Source organism: Rana temporaria, chromosome 3 (assembly GCF_905171775.1).
Source record: "Rana temporaria chromosome 3, aRanTem1.1, whole genome shotgun sequence".
In the NCBI taxonomy this organism is placed as follows: domain Eukaryota; kingdom Metazoa; phylum Chordata; class Amphibia; order Anura; family Ranidae; genus Rana; species Rana temporaria.
Window position 1 is genome coordinate 460,328,350 of NC_053491.1, and position 16,369 is coordinate 460,344,718.

The following is a 16,369-nucleotide window of genomic DNA, read 5'->3' on the forward strand; positions in this document are numbered from 1 at the left end:
AAAAAGGTTTGAAAGCTAAAACCTGGTAACAGGTATTTTTTTTAACTTTATTTTTCATTTTGCCCTCTGTGTCCCATTAGGGAGATTTCCCTTTACTTCCTTTCCCATAGCCAAAACACTAAGGCCCAGATTCAGAAAGGAGTTACGACGGCGTATCTCCAGATACACCGTCGTAACTCTGAGTCTGAGGCGTCGCATCTCTGCGCCTGATTCATAGAATCAGATACGCCTCACTGTTGCCTACATACGAGCGGCGTAAGTCTCCTACGCCGTCGTATCTTGGGGTGCATATTTACGCTGGCCGATAGGTGGCGCTTCCGTTGATTTCCGCGTAGAATATGCAAATGAGCTAGATACGCCGATTCAGAAACGTACGTGTGCCTGGCGTATCAAGATACGTCGTTTACGTAAGGCGTCGGACCGGCGTAAAGTTACCCCTCATAAAGCAGGGGTAAGTCATGTTAGGTATGGACGTCGGAAACGTACGAACAGCGTCATATTTTACGTCGTTTGCGTAAGTCGTCCGTGAATAGGGCTGGGCGTAGGTTACGTTCACGTCGACTAAGCATTGAGCGGGGGTAATTTACTTTGAAAATACAACGTGATACTGAGCATGCGCGCGCATGGGCCGTTCGTAAAGCGCGTCATTTACGTGGGGTCGCCAATCATTTACATACAACACGCCCCCTACCAGCCTAGTTTGAATTAGGCGGGCTTACGCCGGCCCATATACGCTACGCCGCCATAACTTCGGGCGCAAGTTCTTTCTGAATACGGGACTTGCCTTTCAAAGTTACGGCGGCGTAGCGTATATGAGATACGCTACGCCCGCCTAAAGATAGGTGCTTCTTTCTGAATCCGGGCCCAAGTGAGGAAATCCCTCCAAAGTGAAAGAATCCCTGGTTGTCACCAGAGCTAGCGTCCCCATTGGAAGATTTTCCCTCTATTACTATACTGAGGACAACCTAAAATTTTAGATTTTCTTTTTCCTTGAATCTCAATGATAACGGAAAATAAGACAAATAGAGAAGATGAATCGCCTTAATGGGGATGGTAAAATCCCGACAGGTGTTCTAATTGCTCTCTAATTCATCCAAAAAAAACGTAAAAGTAAATGTAAACCCAATCACTGAAATCTCATAGTCTTTAACATGTCAAAAAAAACTCAAAAGACAATTTTAATTTTTAACCACTTCCCACCCAGCCTATAGCAGAATGACGGCCGGCGGTGGTTCAGTTATTCTAACTGAACGTCATATGTCGTCTTTCAGGATAACAGCCGGCTCACACCCGCAGGGGGCGCGCAGCATGGCGATTGGTGGTGCGGCGTGTCAGTCTGACACAGCGCAACACCGATCTCGGTAAAGAGCCTCTGACAGAGACTCTTTACCATGTGATCTGCCGTGTCCAATCACATCTGATCACAGTGTAAACAGGAAGAGCCGTTTATCGGCTTTTCCTCACTCGTGTCTGACAGACATGAGTAGAGGAGTAACTATCAGCTGCTCTCCTAACAGGAGGGAGTCTGTGCTGACTGATTATCAGTGCAGCCCCCTCCCGAGGATGCCCACCCAGGACCACCAGGGAATGCCACCGGGACCACCAGGGATGGCCACCACTGGTGACCAACAGGTATGCCACCCATGGCCACCAGGGATGCCAATCTATGGCCAAAAAATTATGCCAATCAGTGTCCATCAGTAATGCCTGCCAGTGCCTCCTTAAAAGTGATGTCCATCAGTGCCACCTATCAGTGCCCATCCATGCCCATCAGTGTTGCCTATCAGTCCCCATCAGTGCCACCCATAAGTACCCATCAGTGCAGCCTTTCAGTGCCCATAAGTGCCACCTAGAAGTGCCCATCAGTGCTGCCTATCAATGCCCATCAGTGCTGCATATTAGTGCCCATCACTAGTGCCTCTCAGTGCCACCTCATTCCTGCCACCTCATCAGTGCTGCCTTTTCAGTGCCTGTTAGTGCAGCCTCATCAGTGCCCATTAGTGAAGGAGAAAACTTACTTATTTACAAAATTTTATAACAGAAACTGAGAAAAACCTTATTTAAAAAAAAAATGGTATTTTTTCATTTGCTTAGCAAAAAATAAACACCCCAGAAGGGATCAAATATCACCAAAAGAAAGCTCCATTTGTGGGAACAAAATGATAAAAATGTAGTTTGGGTACAGTGTTGCATGACTGCGCAATTGTAATTTAAAAAGTGACAATGCTGAAAGCTGAAAATTGGCCTGGGCAGGAAGGTGGTGAAAGTGCCCGGTATTGAAGTAGTAGTTTTTTTGAAAAAAAAAAAAGACTAAGTCTAAGGCCCCGTACTCACGACCAAACATGTCTGCTGAAACTGGTCCGCGGACCAGTTTCAGCGGACATGTTCGATCGTGTGTAGGCAGTAACGGACAGGATTCCAGCAAACATTTGTCGGCCAGACCGTTTCCCAACGAACAACTGTTTCCTGGTCTTGCTTTAAAACAGTCCGCTGGAATCGTGTCCGCTCGGACATGTTCGGTCGTCTGTACACAAAAGCAGCGTACAAAAACCCTGCGCATGCTCAGTCAAAATGAGGAGACGGGAGCGCTCGTTCAGGTAAAACTCGCGTTTGTTTGGGATATGGCACATTCGTCATTTGCGTCTTAAAACGTCTTAAAACGGCTTAAAACGGCGCAATAAACAACAGTTTATTGCCTCGTTTTATTAATTCTTCTCTTGCTAGAATAACCCCGTTCTCTTGCTGATGCAATTTCAACTGAGTTGTCCCATACTGAAATGTGACATTTCTTGCTTGTGATGTAATCATTTAAAAATGTTTTCTAGGCCAGACGTGTGTTTTTGTTGGTGGTCCTCCATATTTTTTAAATTTAAATTTGTAAAGGAATGTTCATCTTCTTTTTTTTTTGGGTGTGTTTCTAGTTATGTCACCATGTTGTTCATTTTGTTCTTACATGTTATTTTTTTTTTTTAGGGCATTTTTTGTTTTTTTATTTTTTTAATTTTAGAATATTTAACCATGTTGGCACACCAAATGTACCCCCCCCCCCCCAAGGAGTTTGTGTCCTTTGTAAATGACCCATTGGATTTTTTTTTAAGGTTTGCTGCCTAATAATCCCCACAGTATAACAAACAATAGACAGGTTTTCAAATGAAAGCAAAAAGCCATTTATTTTGGCAAATGTCATCCAAAAAAAAAACAGAACGGCAGCACTAGAACAGATAGCAAACTATATGCAAACTCGCATTTCCAACATGGTGAAGAATAAACTACCAAACCTCAGGAGGCAAACAAAAAAATCTGAAGCAGCAGCACAGAACCAAAGGAACCCAAACTGTGGTAGTCCAAACAATATGTCCTTTGTGTGGAAGGAAATGGAAGGCAGGGAATCACCGTTTCCTCCTCTTTCCAGCCTTCCCTCCAGGCTGCCTTCCAGCGGATCTTACACGGGCTCTTGCAGGTGGGGTCGATGTGGCAGCAGGAGGATGGTGTTCAGCAAGCCGGGCCGGGTCACATAGCCCAGTGTCTGGGGTCAGCAGGCCCTTCTGCATCCACCAAAGGACCTGGTTCATCAGGGCCTTTGCCAGTCTTCTCTGGTCCTCCTCCCCTTCATTTAAATCGTGTGCCAAGGAGGCACTGAAGGCCTCTGTGGGGTTGAGGGGGGTCCTCATGATGGCGCTTGCCTCCTGGATCATGCGGAGGCTTGCCTCCTCCACAGGCCTCAACTGCCTCCTTCGGCCTGATGGCCTCACCTGGGGGGGGAGAAGACTGGCTGGTGGTGGTTGTCCTGGGCGGGGGGACCTGCTGCAGGCCACTGGGCTCGGCCTCCTCCTGGCTGCCACTGACCCCGGCCTCCTCCTGGCTGACAGAGACGTGAGGATCTGCCACCTCCTGGCTGATCTCTTCTTCCTGTGTCAAAAAAAGGGAAATTTTTTTACTATTTAGCCAAATCAAAACACACACATTTTCATGTTTTTCTTTTATTATTTTAGGTTCATTATAACTTGAATAGACTCTCCTTCTGACCCCTGCAGTTGTCATCCCTGACACCTATTTGTCTGGCGACCTTTTTTTTTGGTTTTCCCAGCTTGGCTTTTCTTTTACAATATCAACTCATTAATCCACCAATAATTATTTACGCCAGAAATATAGAGGAAACTACTATACCTCCTCATCGAAGGGTGGCAGATCTGCATCTCTGTCAGCCAGGCCCTCTTCTTCCGACTCTGCAGGGCTGTGGTCATCTGGGGAAGGTCCGCTGGAATGTAGCGTGGAGGGAAGGTTGGAAGCAAGACTAGACATCGATTTCCTGCCCTCCATTTCCTTACGCAAAAAAGCCATCTGTTTGTAATACCACAGTTTGGGTTCCTTTGCTTGTGTTGCTGCTGCTCCAGATTTTTTAGATTTATTAGCTTTGTATGCTCTTCTATATGTGCTTCTCAGGTTGGCAAGTTTATCCTTCACCATGTTGGCAGTGCATCCTGGCACCCATGTTTGCATATAGTTTGCTAGCTCCTCTAGTGCTGCCGCTCGTACATCTTTATTGCAATATAAAGAGTTTTTTGAATCCCACAGGATGGGCGTGTCCTCAAATTTTTCAAGTAAGGCCTCTATTGCTTCCTTAGTTTGGAGGAGGTCCATTTCCCGGCCTTATTTTCTTATTTGATTTTTGAGTCTAGATTAGCAAAACATAAACCAAATAAAAATAGATATTAAAAAGGATCAGCGTTGACCTTGATATAATATGTGTCTCCAAATTTATGACCTACCGTATATCTAATTACAAACACAGTCTCTCTTGTTGTAAAAATGATGGCCAGCTCGGCCGCATTGGTTGTACCAAACATTGATTTGCTACATGCAGACCCATTGGTAACATTGCAGTAACTATTTTTAATATAGAAACCTAAACAATGCTTACAAATGAGAGCATTCATCTAGGCACTCTTTCATGTGTAGATCTCCTGCCCCTGAGAATGGATGACATAAAAGACACTTCCTAATGACCTCTGTACAACCAACACTGAACAATACTTTGCCTGATCTGAATACACCATTCAAAAAGATTTAAATGAGGTACAGCATTGTTCACATCTCTATTTTGTGAGGTGTCCAAAAGCATTTGGATACCAAAATAACATTGTGGTACTCAAGAGACAGAATAGCTTAAAAAGGGTGCAACCAACAGACCAAACCCCCATCCCATGGCTCTCCATTTTCTAGGCCTCTGCTGATCCCATTTTGAATTTCCTTACCTTCCTGTCTCTCGCTCCTCGTTTCTCACGCTCACCTAATTACCGCGTAACCTGCGTAATCACGGCGTGCGCCTTTTATACACTCCGCGTATGTATGAAACGCCGCCCTCGTCAGCTTTGCCATGCCCCTAATCAATGTGTTTCGGAAATATGGCGTTAACTGTGTATGTTCTGGATGCGCATTCGAATATTCTCCGCGTAACCTACGTAAACACGTTGTTTGCATTCTCTACATTCCGCGTATGTATGAAACGCCGCCCTCGTCTCCGCCCATGGCGGAACATTTCCTCTTTTCCCCGCCCATAATCTCTGTGGGAAAGGAAAGATGGCGATGTCACACGAGCGGGCACGATGCTCTCAGGCCGCAAGTGAAGGGACAGAGGCAGGGACGTCCCGATCCAGGCAAAGAAGATACAAAGCCACTAATATGCAGTTCGAGGAAATGGTGGAGTTAGTTTCCATCATGCGGAGGAAGGACTATGATGGTGAATTAGGGCCATACAAGACCCCTAACCGCCGAAAGGCACACATTATGGACAAGGTGGCGAGGAGAATGCAGAGGATGTTTGGGATCACCAGGTCCAAAGAACAGCTGAGGAAACGCTGGTCCGACTTAAAATTGAGGGAGCCACATCAGATGAAGAAGATCCTTAAAATTCTGCGTAAAAGTAAGTAAATTTTTTGGGGGTTGGGGGGGGGGGGATTGTCTGCAAGAATGTGTTGCCATGTATATTTCACCATCTGCCTCCTTGGCCTGCTTGTACTTTTGAAGACATGTTGACAGTTTTTGTTTTTTACGTAAATACCTACCTATTTACAAATAGTGTTCTTAGTAAACCGCGTAACATCACATCGTTTCTCAGAAATGCAAGGTTATTCCAGGAACAACACACATGGACATGGCTCACTGGCCAAAAACTTTGTTTGTAAACATTGTGTAAAAGCTAGTTTATAAAAATCAAATTAAGAGAATGTGAAAGGCAAACAGGATTCTTTCTAAAAACAGTGCTAATAAAGCAGATGTTTTCCCATCTGCAATGCAGAGCACCTGTGTCTCCCAAAAAAAATTAACGTTTTTGGTAGGGTCTCCCAGAAATACAGTTTAGGGGGGACATCCATGTGTGTCACTTTGCTAAAAAGGGGCAGGATCAGAGCTTGCCATAGAAGTCTGTCAAAAATGTAGGTTTGGTGAAAGATAAAACTAAATAAATGAAAGCCTCTTCTAAGCAATGTATGCAATTTCTGCTCTCCAATATCTGTGTGCTGATGAGTATACCTTTTGTTTTGTGTTATTTAGGGGAAAGAAGTCGCCAGCATTTGGAGGAGGCAGAGAGGGCCAGACAAGGCCAAAATCTTCCATCTCGCCATGTGGAGGAGGAGGAGGATGTGGAAGGAAAAAAGGATGTGGAAGGAGAAGAGGATGTGGAAGGAGAAGAGGATGTGGAAGGAGAAGAGGATGTGGAAGGAGAGGAGGATGTGGAAGGAGAAGAGGATGTGGAAGGAGAGGAGGATGTGGAAGGAGAAGAGGATGTTGAAGGAGAGGAGGAAGTAAGAAAGGAGGAAGGAAGAGAGGAGGAAGAAGTAATTTTGGACTTAGAATTTATAGCAGATGAAGGGCAAGTTGAGGAAGAAGAATTTGGCGAATTGAAAGAAGGTGGATTGATGGATGAAGGAGGAGTCGATGATGATGGGGAAGTGGTTGAAGAAGGAGTCGTGGAAGATGATGGGGAGGTGGTTGAAGAAGGAGGAGTCGTGGAAGATGATGGGGAAGTGGTGGAAGAAGGAGGAGTGATCGAAGATGGCGAAGTTGTGGAGGTGGAAAGGAGAAGACCATCAGGTCAGTGTCACCCCAGCTTGATTTGGCAAAACATATGTAGATAGGCCTCATCAAATATTTTAGTTTTGATTGCCCATTTTTTTTTTTTAGGGGATGAAGATGGTGTTGCAATTTTTTCGCGTGCAAGTGCTGCTATAATTATTCAGCAGGTAATGGAGTGCAGCACTTAAATGCACAATATGCGTGAAAGGATGGTTGTCATGGAACAGAATGTAACAAATGTCCTTTTGGAGTGCAGCACGGAAATGGACAATATGCGGCAAAGAATGATGGTCATCGAATCTAATTTTAAAAATATTATTGACATGATGGGCCGTGTCAAAGACTGAAACACCCCCGCCCATCCCCCGCCCCCACAACCATTTTTACTTTTTTAATAATGAATACGCCAAAATTTGAAGATGCACACACAGTGTGCCAACATGTGCTATCTGCCATCACAGAATATCTAGAGTCTGTGCTTTGTGGGTCCAACCCCCTCCTCCATCCTCAAGTAGTTGAGAGGAAGGGTTTGCTCCCACAAAACACAGACATTGATCACCCATGATGTCAGATAGCACATGTGGCCATTTGTCTGTTGAACCAATGACATTTGGCGAGTTTTCACTGAATGTGTGCATCTTCAAATTTTGGCATGTTCCAGTGTGAAAGCACACCATGACTGACTGCTGTTGTGAATTCTTATATTTTTATAAGGTTTAAGTTCTTTTGTTTGTCCATTTTGTTAATTTTTGGATACTATAAAGTTTAGACCATAAACAATCAAAGAATAAACACCAAACAAAAAAAAAAATATATATATATATATATATATATATATATATATATATATATATATAATTATATATCTTAAAAAATCCTAAATTTAGGGAAGTCGAGATTTGACACCAAAAACAAATATAATCGTATTTAAAAAAAAAAATACCAAAAAAAATTTTCAACAAGAAAAAAAAAAATATATATATATATATATATTTGTGAAAAAATAGAAAAAGATAACATTTCGAAAAATCGGAAAAAAATATTTTACAAAAATAAAAAATATTTTTTTTGGAAACAAAAGGTCAAAAAAAAATAATATCTTTTTTTTGCGAAAAAAAAATGCAAAAAAAAAAAATGGCGGTAAACACCCCACCAAAAAAATTTGATATATATATCTCTCTATTTTTGGAGCTTATTGGCAAAAGTTTTACAACATTATATATATATATATATATCTATGTAAAAAAGAAATAGAACTATATTTGATAACCAAAACTGTGAACTTGTTTAAAAATGTATATTCTTGAGAATATTTTTTGGTAAATAAAATAAAAAATTACTAAAAAAAGGACTAAAAATATTGTAGACTCCTAAGTCCAAAAGCAGGGAGTACTTTAAAAAAATAACAAATTTGGTGTGGTCATGAACAAGCAGAAAATAAAAAGCTTGACCTCAAAATTTGAAAATGGAGTGGCTTCTTATTTCTAGACTCAATACCCTGTTTGTAGATGAGTGAATAATGTGCTAATGTGGTTATTTACTAAAAGTGGAGAACTAAATTTTGCACTATAAGTGCAGAAGTTAGTTTGAGAACCAGGAAGACAGATAAAAAGAGAAAAAGCATTAATGACAAACAACTGTATAAAGTCCAATGGTCTAATTATTTATTAGTTCTGTGAATATTTCTTTCTTTTGGGGGCCGAATTAGAAAGAAATATGATCTGGCATAGCAATGGCCCCCCGACCCATGAAGTACTCAACATATTTGTCGCGTACCTCACGAGCTGATTGGGTGGCCAAGCCAGCGCGACCAGTGTCCAGCCCGGGAAGGGGATCTGAGGGTAGTCTTGCCTCAGAACCGATGTCGGGTAGGTACGTCTGGGAGTGCTTGCGTAAAAAGTTGTGCAAAATGCAGCAGGCAAATACAACGGTGTTCAATTTATATTCCGCCAAGTGTATCACTGTCCTGAACAGGCGGAACCGGTTGGTGAGTATCCCAAAGGCATTCTCGACTACCCTCCGAGCCCTGGCCAACCGATAATTAAACACCCTCCTCTCTGAGGTGAGGGTCCTCTGGGGAAAAGGCCGCATGAGGTGAGGACCAAGCCCGAAAGCCTCGTCCGCTAGGAACACAAACGGAAGTCCTTCCACATTATCTTCATCTGGTGGCAATGCCAGACCACCAGCTTGGAGACGATCATAGAAATCAGTCCGTGAGAACACTCCCCCATCTGACATCCGGCCGTTCTTCCCCACGTCCACATATAGAAACTCATACTGTGCCGACACCACCGCCATCAACACAATACTATGATAACCCTTGTAGTTATAATAGTAGGACCCCGAGTGGGGTGGGGGCACTATGCGGACGTGTTTCCCATCTATTGCTCCACCGCAGTTCGGGGAATCCCACCGCTGGGCAAATTGGGAAGCCACAGACTGCCATTCCTGTGGTGTGGAGGGTAGCTGTGGGGACAAACAAATAAAGAGATTTAGTACTTTTGTGCTGTCACGCAGCTTTTACTGTCTAGCAGTTATTACATGTTATGTTATTATGTTATTTGGTATGATCCTTACCCCCCAGATGTTCTGGCTAGTTTGGTTGCTCCCACCCACCATTTCCTGCTCTAAACCCATTTTGTCTTAGTTGCTTGAAAAGTCTGCAGAGTGTGGGAGCTGTGTAACTTCATTGGAAATTTACCTATGGAAAAGCCTCTGTTTATATCCTTGTTATCTTGAAGCATAAAGAAGCATTGGAAAACACCTCTGGAGTCTTTATTCATTGAGTAAGCTGTCTGTTAAAGTCATCATTCAACCTGCTGCATACATCCTTACAGACTGGGTCTACAAGAAGCTTGTCACAGGTACAACCGATGCGGATACAGAACAGTAAATTTCCAGTAAATTTCCAGAAGAATCCATCACACAGCTATCTCTGCAGCTTCAGAAACGTGAGTAACCACGTGTGTGTGTGTGAAGAACAAACATCCTAACACAGGAAACCATCTGCAGGCTGTACACTGAGAGTTAGGCCTGTGTGTGACTCTTGCAGCCACCATTACTCTGTGTATGAAGCCAGCCTTCTACTGAATGCTCCATAACAGTTCACTGCCAGGGACTTTTGTCTTTATTGGGGAGCAATAAGAACCTTTCGAACTGCTCAAAGACTGTATCATAGCTTCATCAAGTCCCTAGGATTTATCATTGTCAAGCTGTTTTGGGTTGTGAATCCAATACCTGAATCTACTGAAATAACGGTGTACTCCTGCCTGTATAAAGGCATAGTGAGCTGAGCCATCCAGTCTGAACCAGTTGCAGCACTAGATGTCACAAATATCCAGCTCCTCAGTTCAATCTGCCTAATATCAGAAGTCACTACAGAGCTCAGCTCTGGCAGATTTGTAACAAGACACCAAAACTACAGCACTTGTCATTATGTCTGACAGAGATTCCACAGAGTCACCTGCATTTAACGAAGATAAAGCAGACTCCTTACTTCATTCTGCTCATCCCGCTGGAGGCCCTCATCCATCCTTGAAGGCAAGAGAGGTTTATGAAGCAAGTAAGGAAGAAACATCTAGTAAACTGACTGCATTATGGCATAAGACTTTAAGTTGTATAAAAACCGCTAATGAAACTAGCAACAATCCTGAGCAATTGAACACTGCTCTCTCAAGGGTTAAGAAGGCATTTGAGAATTATAAAAGACTTTCTGAAAAGTTCTATTCCCTATTGTCACATTCCAGCATGGAGGAAGCCGCAGTGGAATTAAAGGACTTTACTTCTACTGACCAGCAGAGGTATAGCACATATCTTGAAGCAAAGGCACAGATAGAAGGTAGATTAGCACAGCTACATGAAACTACATCCTGTAAATCTGCTTCTTCCAGACACTCAGGTAAATCTTCTAGATCTGCCCGCTCCTATCATAAATCCTCTTCTAAGTCACTGCGGTCCTGCTCTGTAAGGTCAACACTGAGCGACCAAATAGTCAAAGCTCGCCAGAAGGTCGCAGCAGCCCAGGTTCAAGCCGCCTGCTCTGAAAGAGAAGCAGCCATCAAAGCAGAAGCTAAACGCATTCAAGCAGAAACAGAGGCTCAGCTAGAAATCCTTCAGAAGAGTAAAGAAAAGGAAGTAGCATTGGCGGAATTATTCGTCTTGGAACAAGCCCTATTGGAAGAAGAAGGAGCAGCTTGTCCCAGCTTGGCTGCTTGTCAAGACCCCATTGAAAGGACCCTACAGTTCGTCTTAAGCCAGAACCACGACATCACAGTCCCACCTACAGTTGGAGATTTTTCTCATAATCATCCAGCATGTGGACCAGAAGGCAACATGTCACAAAATCAAGCTGGTCAACTAGACACACCTGCTAACAGAGACACTCCACAACTACCGCATGTCACAAAATCAAGTGAGTCAACCTACGCGGCTCACGTGCCACCCTATGCGAATAGAGATTACAAGGGTACAGCAAAAGACTACAGGATGAACTCTATGACCCCTGTGAAACAGTTCTCTTCAACTTCAAATGCTCAGAGACCTTTAGACATCAGACCCTTACCTAGATTGAACCCATCTGCAACACCTTTCGCTCCACCAACCAGCCAACTTCAGATACCAACCATGGCTCAAGTCGGCGCACCATCAGTATCCCCGGTGGCTATAAAAACTGAAAGCATCAACGCTACGGAGCTCAGCAAGAGTATGGCTTTACAAGAATTGATCACAACTGGACTGTATAAATTTGATGACCGCCCAGAGAACTACAGGAGTTGGAGATCTACATTTAAGGCAGTAATCAAGAGCTTGCCCGTTGAACCTCAAGCAGAACTTGATTTACTAATAAGGTATTCGGGGCGACAATCTTCAGAACAAGTAAAGAGACTTAAATCTGTTTACATCTATAACTTTAACGCAGGCCTTGATGCTGCCTGGGAACGTCTAGATCAAGACTATGGGAGTCCCGAAGTCATTGAATCTGCCTTATTCCAGAGACTAAACGACTTTCCTAAGATCTCTGTTAAGGACAATCATAAGCTTAGAGAGTTAGGCGACCTCCTTCATGAACTTGAAATTGCTAAGCTAGATCCTAGTTTACCAGGTCTTAGCTATTTAGACACTGCTCAGGGCGTGAATCCTATTGTAGCAAGGTTGCCTAGTTATCTTCAGGGAAAGTGGACTAGTGTAGGATCAAAATATAAGTATGAACATCATGTTTCCTTCCCTCCCTTTTCTTATTTTGCAGAGTTCGTGCGGAAGGTTGCAAAATCCAAGAATGACCCAAGCTTCTTCTATCCAGATACAACCACCACTCCTTTAACCACCTCAAGGGGTATTGCCACCAACAGTAAGTTCAAGGATTTAAAGTATCCTATTGCCGTGAGGAAGACAGAGGTAGCATCCAACGTCTTGGCTACAGGCATTAAGGCAAGCAATCTCTTTTTTTTTTTTTTTTTTTTTCCCTCGTTGGGCTTCAAAGCGGAGCAGGTAGGGTGGGCTGTGTGGGAGGACCCCCTCACACACCCACCATTGCCACCCGGGGCATGGAGAAAGGTGGCAGATTGCCTCTGGGGGAGGCCTGCCTACTCCCAACTCCTGCAGTCCGGCTCCTCTCTCGAGTACACGCACAAAATACACTTTAAAAGAAAAAAAAAAAAAAAGGCAAGCAATCTCAATCAACAGTGTCCTATCCATAATGCGCCACATTCTCTCTCCAAATGCCGTGCATTTAAGGATAAGCCTATTGAAGAACGCAAGTCATTTCTCAAAGAGCATAATATCTGTTTCAAGTGTTGTGCATCCTCCGATCATTTAGCAAGAGACTGTAAGATCACCATCAGATGTTCTCTGTGTAACAGTGCCAAACATGTGGACGCTCTTCATTCAGACCTGTTCAAAAGGAAACCTTCACCCGGCAGCAACCCCAAGCCTACATCAGATGATGGCGGGGAGAGAAGTGAGCAACATGCCAACCCCGTAACCACAAGGTGTACAGAGGTATGTGGAGAAGGGCTTCATAGCAAGTCTTGTAGCAAGATATGTCTTGTAAGGGTTTTTCCTGAAGGATGCCCACAAAATTCCATAAAAATGTATGCCATACTCGACGATCAGAGCAATCGCTCATTGGCCAGTCCAGAATTCTTTGACCTATTCAACATTCATGGAGAGGCCTGGTTCTATACCTTGCAGACATGTGCAGGAAAGATCAATACTTCTGGAAGAAGAGCCCATGGCTTCATAGTGGCATCAGAATATGAGGACATAGAGTTTCCTCTTCCGACTCTAATCGAATGTGATCAGCTACCGAACAACAGAGAAGAAATCCCCATACCAGAGGCTGCACGTCATCACCCCCATTTAAGCCACATTGCTGACTACATTCCACCACTTAACAAGGATGTTAAGATCTTGATTCTACTAGGGAGAGACGTTCCTAGAGTCCATAAAATAAGAGAGTTATGTAACGGTCCAGACGATGCTCCTCAGGCCCAGAAACTTGATCTTGGATGGGTGATAATAGGAGAAGTCTGTTTAGACCAATCTCACAAGCTCTTGGATGTAGCTTCTTACAAAACCAATGTTGCCTATCGGTCGATGAAATGTCCATTGCATTATTATGTGAAGGAAAGACTTGATTTTAAAAACGAAGTTCCATATCAACCACTCCAAGGTATAAACTGCAAGCTCACTTCTCAGAAGGACCTTGGCGATTCAGTGTACCAGACTACTTGCGATGACAACAAGATTGCCCCTTCAGTCGAAGATAAGGAGTTCATCAAGATTATGGATAAAGAGTTCTTCAAGGACAATTCCAACAGTTGGGTAGCTCCATTACCCTTCCGAGTACCAAGGCTTACCCTCCCTAACAATCGAGGACAAGCTTTAACCAGATTTGCTGCACTTAAGAAGACTCTCTGTAACAAACCTGAGATGCAAGAGCATTTTCTAGCATTTATGCAGAAGATTTTAGATAACCTTCACGCTGAACCAGCACCAGACCTCAAGGAAGGTGAAGAATGCTGGTACCTTCCATCCTTTGGAGTCTACCATCCTCGTAAACCGGGGCAAATCAGAATAGTCTTTGACTCAAGCGCTCAGTTCCAGGGAACCTCTTTAAATAACGTTCTTCTAACTGGTCCAAATCTAACGAACAACCTAGTAGGAGTGTTGATGCGGTTCAGGAAGGAACCAATTGCCGTGACAGTTGACGTCCAACAGATGTTCCACTGTTTCATAGTCAAAGAGGACCACAGAAATTATCTCAGGTTCTTGTGGCACCGCAACAATAACATTAATGATCAGGTGATAGATTATCGCATGAGAGTCCACGTCTTTGGAAATAGTCCATCTCCTGCCGTGGCAACTTATGGACTGAGAAGAACAGCGCAGGAAGGCAAAAAGGAATTCGGATCTGACACCAGGCAATTCATTGAGAGAGATTTTTATGTGGACGATGGCCTAAAATCCTTTTCAACACCTGAAGAAGCCGTCAATCTGATAAAAAGAGCTCAACAGCTCCTGTCGACTGCTAACTTAAGGCTCCATAAGATTGCATCTAATAGCAGTGAAGTAATGAGGTCTTTCAATCCAGAAGATCATGCTAAGGATTTGAAGGATTTGGACTTGGGAGTAGATGCCCTACCCACTCAAAGGAGTCTCGGTCTTCTCTGGAATATAACTTCAGACACATTCACCTTTCAGGTATCTGACTCCAAGAAGCCATTCACCAGACGAGGAGTCCTGTCAACTGTTAATAGCCTTTACGATCCCCTAGGCTTTGTGACTCCAGTTACCGTCCAAGGGAGATCCATACTTCGCCAGCTTACTGAGCGAGTGACAGATTGGGACGCCCCTCTGCCAGTAGACCTGCTGCCTAAATGGGAGAAATGGAGAAACTCCATGAAAAGTACTGAAAGAACTTAATATCCCACGCTGCTATTCACCCACTTCAACTTCAAGAAGTCTGAGGAAAGAGATTCACGTCTTTTGCAATGCATCTACCGAGGCTATAGCGGCTGTGGCTTATCTCAAGATCATAGATCCCTCCGGGAGATCCTATGTCGGTTTTCTACTAGGAAGAGCCAAGTTAGCTCCAAAACCTGCTCACACTATTCCAAGATTAGAATTGTGTGGCGCAACCCTAGCTGTTGAAGTCGCAGAATTCCTGCAAAATGAAATGGACTCTGAAATTGATCAGGTTAAGTACTACACCGACAGCAAGGTCGTACTTGGCTACATATGCAACAGCGTAAGGAGGTTCTATGTGTACGTGGCTAACAGGGTAGAACGAATAAGAAAAGTCAGTAGACCTGAACAATGGAACTATGTCCCAACTGGTTTGAATCCCGCATACTTTGCAACGAGGTCAGTGCCAGCAGGTGTCCTCACGCAAACCATTTGGTTTTCAGGACCCAAGTTTTTATCGGACCAGTCTTCTACAAACTCAAAAGAAGATATCGATTTCCACCTGGTGGATCCAGATACCGATCCAGAAATCCGCCCTGAAGTGATAACATTGAGTTCCAACATCTGCTCAAGAAGAAACTTGGAAGCAAGACGCTTTGAACGTTTCTCTTCTTGGAAAAGATTGGTGAAGACTATAGCAAGATTGAGTCATATTGCCCAGACTTTCCGCAAGCCAAATCAGACATCGTCTTGTCATGGATGGCACACTTGCAAGGAGTCACTCAATGCGTTAGAGTATGAGAACGCAGAATTATTCATCATACGTCTTGTGCAAGAAGAAGTCTTTGCAGAAGAGATTAAATGCTTGAGAGGCAATAAACCAGTCTCAAGGAGTAGCCCACTATTCAAACTGAATCCAATAATCGACAATAAAGGCATGCTTCGAGTCGGTGGACGACTAAATAAGTCAAGCTTGCTAAAAAGAGAACAAAACCCTTTGATAGTACCAAGAAGCCACCATTTGGCAACCTTGATTATTCGGGACTACCACGAGAGAGTCAGACATCAAGGAAGACACTACACAGAAGGTGCTATTAGAGTTGCAGGGTTCTGGATAGTTGGAGTGAAAAGACAAATAGCAACCATCATTCACAACTGTGTCAAATGTCAGAAGTTAAGAGGTAGACAGCAGAGTCAACAGATGGCAGACCTACCCGCAGACAGACTGAGTAAAGATACACCCTTTGCATATGTCGGAATCGATATATTTGGACCATGGACAGTAACGGCAAGAAGAACTCGTGGTGGTCAAGTCAATAGCAAAAGATGGGCCGTAATGTTCACCTGCTTAAGTGTAAGAGCTGTACATATCGAAGTGATCGAGTCAATG

The 16,369-nt window shown here is 43.6% G+C and overlaps 1 protein-coding gene across 1 annotated transcript; it reads left to right on the forward strand.

Moving 5' to 3' along the window:
- Nucleotides 1-10,335: 10,335 nt before the first annotated feature.
- LOC120930586 lies at nucleotides 10,336-14,997 on the forward strand. The gene is made up of 2 exons (XM_040341761.1): nucleotides 10,336-12,501; nucleotides 12,736-14,997. The coding sequence occupies exons 1-2, from the start codon at nucleotides 10,510-10,512 to the stop codon at nucleotides 14,995-14,997; spliced, it is 4,254 nt and encodes a 1,417-aa protein (XP_040197695.1). The 5' UTR covers nucleotides 10,336-10,509.
- The last annotated feature ends 1,372 nt before the right edge of the window (nucleotides 14,998-16,369 follow it).

What these genes read in the sequence shown, in the direction of transcription:
- LOC120930586 (XM_040341761.1), top strand. Translation starts at nt 10,510, where the DNA reads ATGTCTGACAGAGATTCCACAGAGTCACCTGCATTTAACGAAGATAAA. An exon ending in TCTTGGCTACAGGCATTAAG is followed by an intron (nt 12,502 to 12,735) that starts GCAAGCAATCTC and finishes AAAAAAAAAAAG; the next exon opens with GCAAGCAATCTCAATCAACA.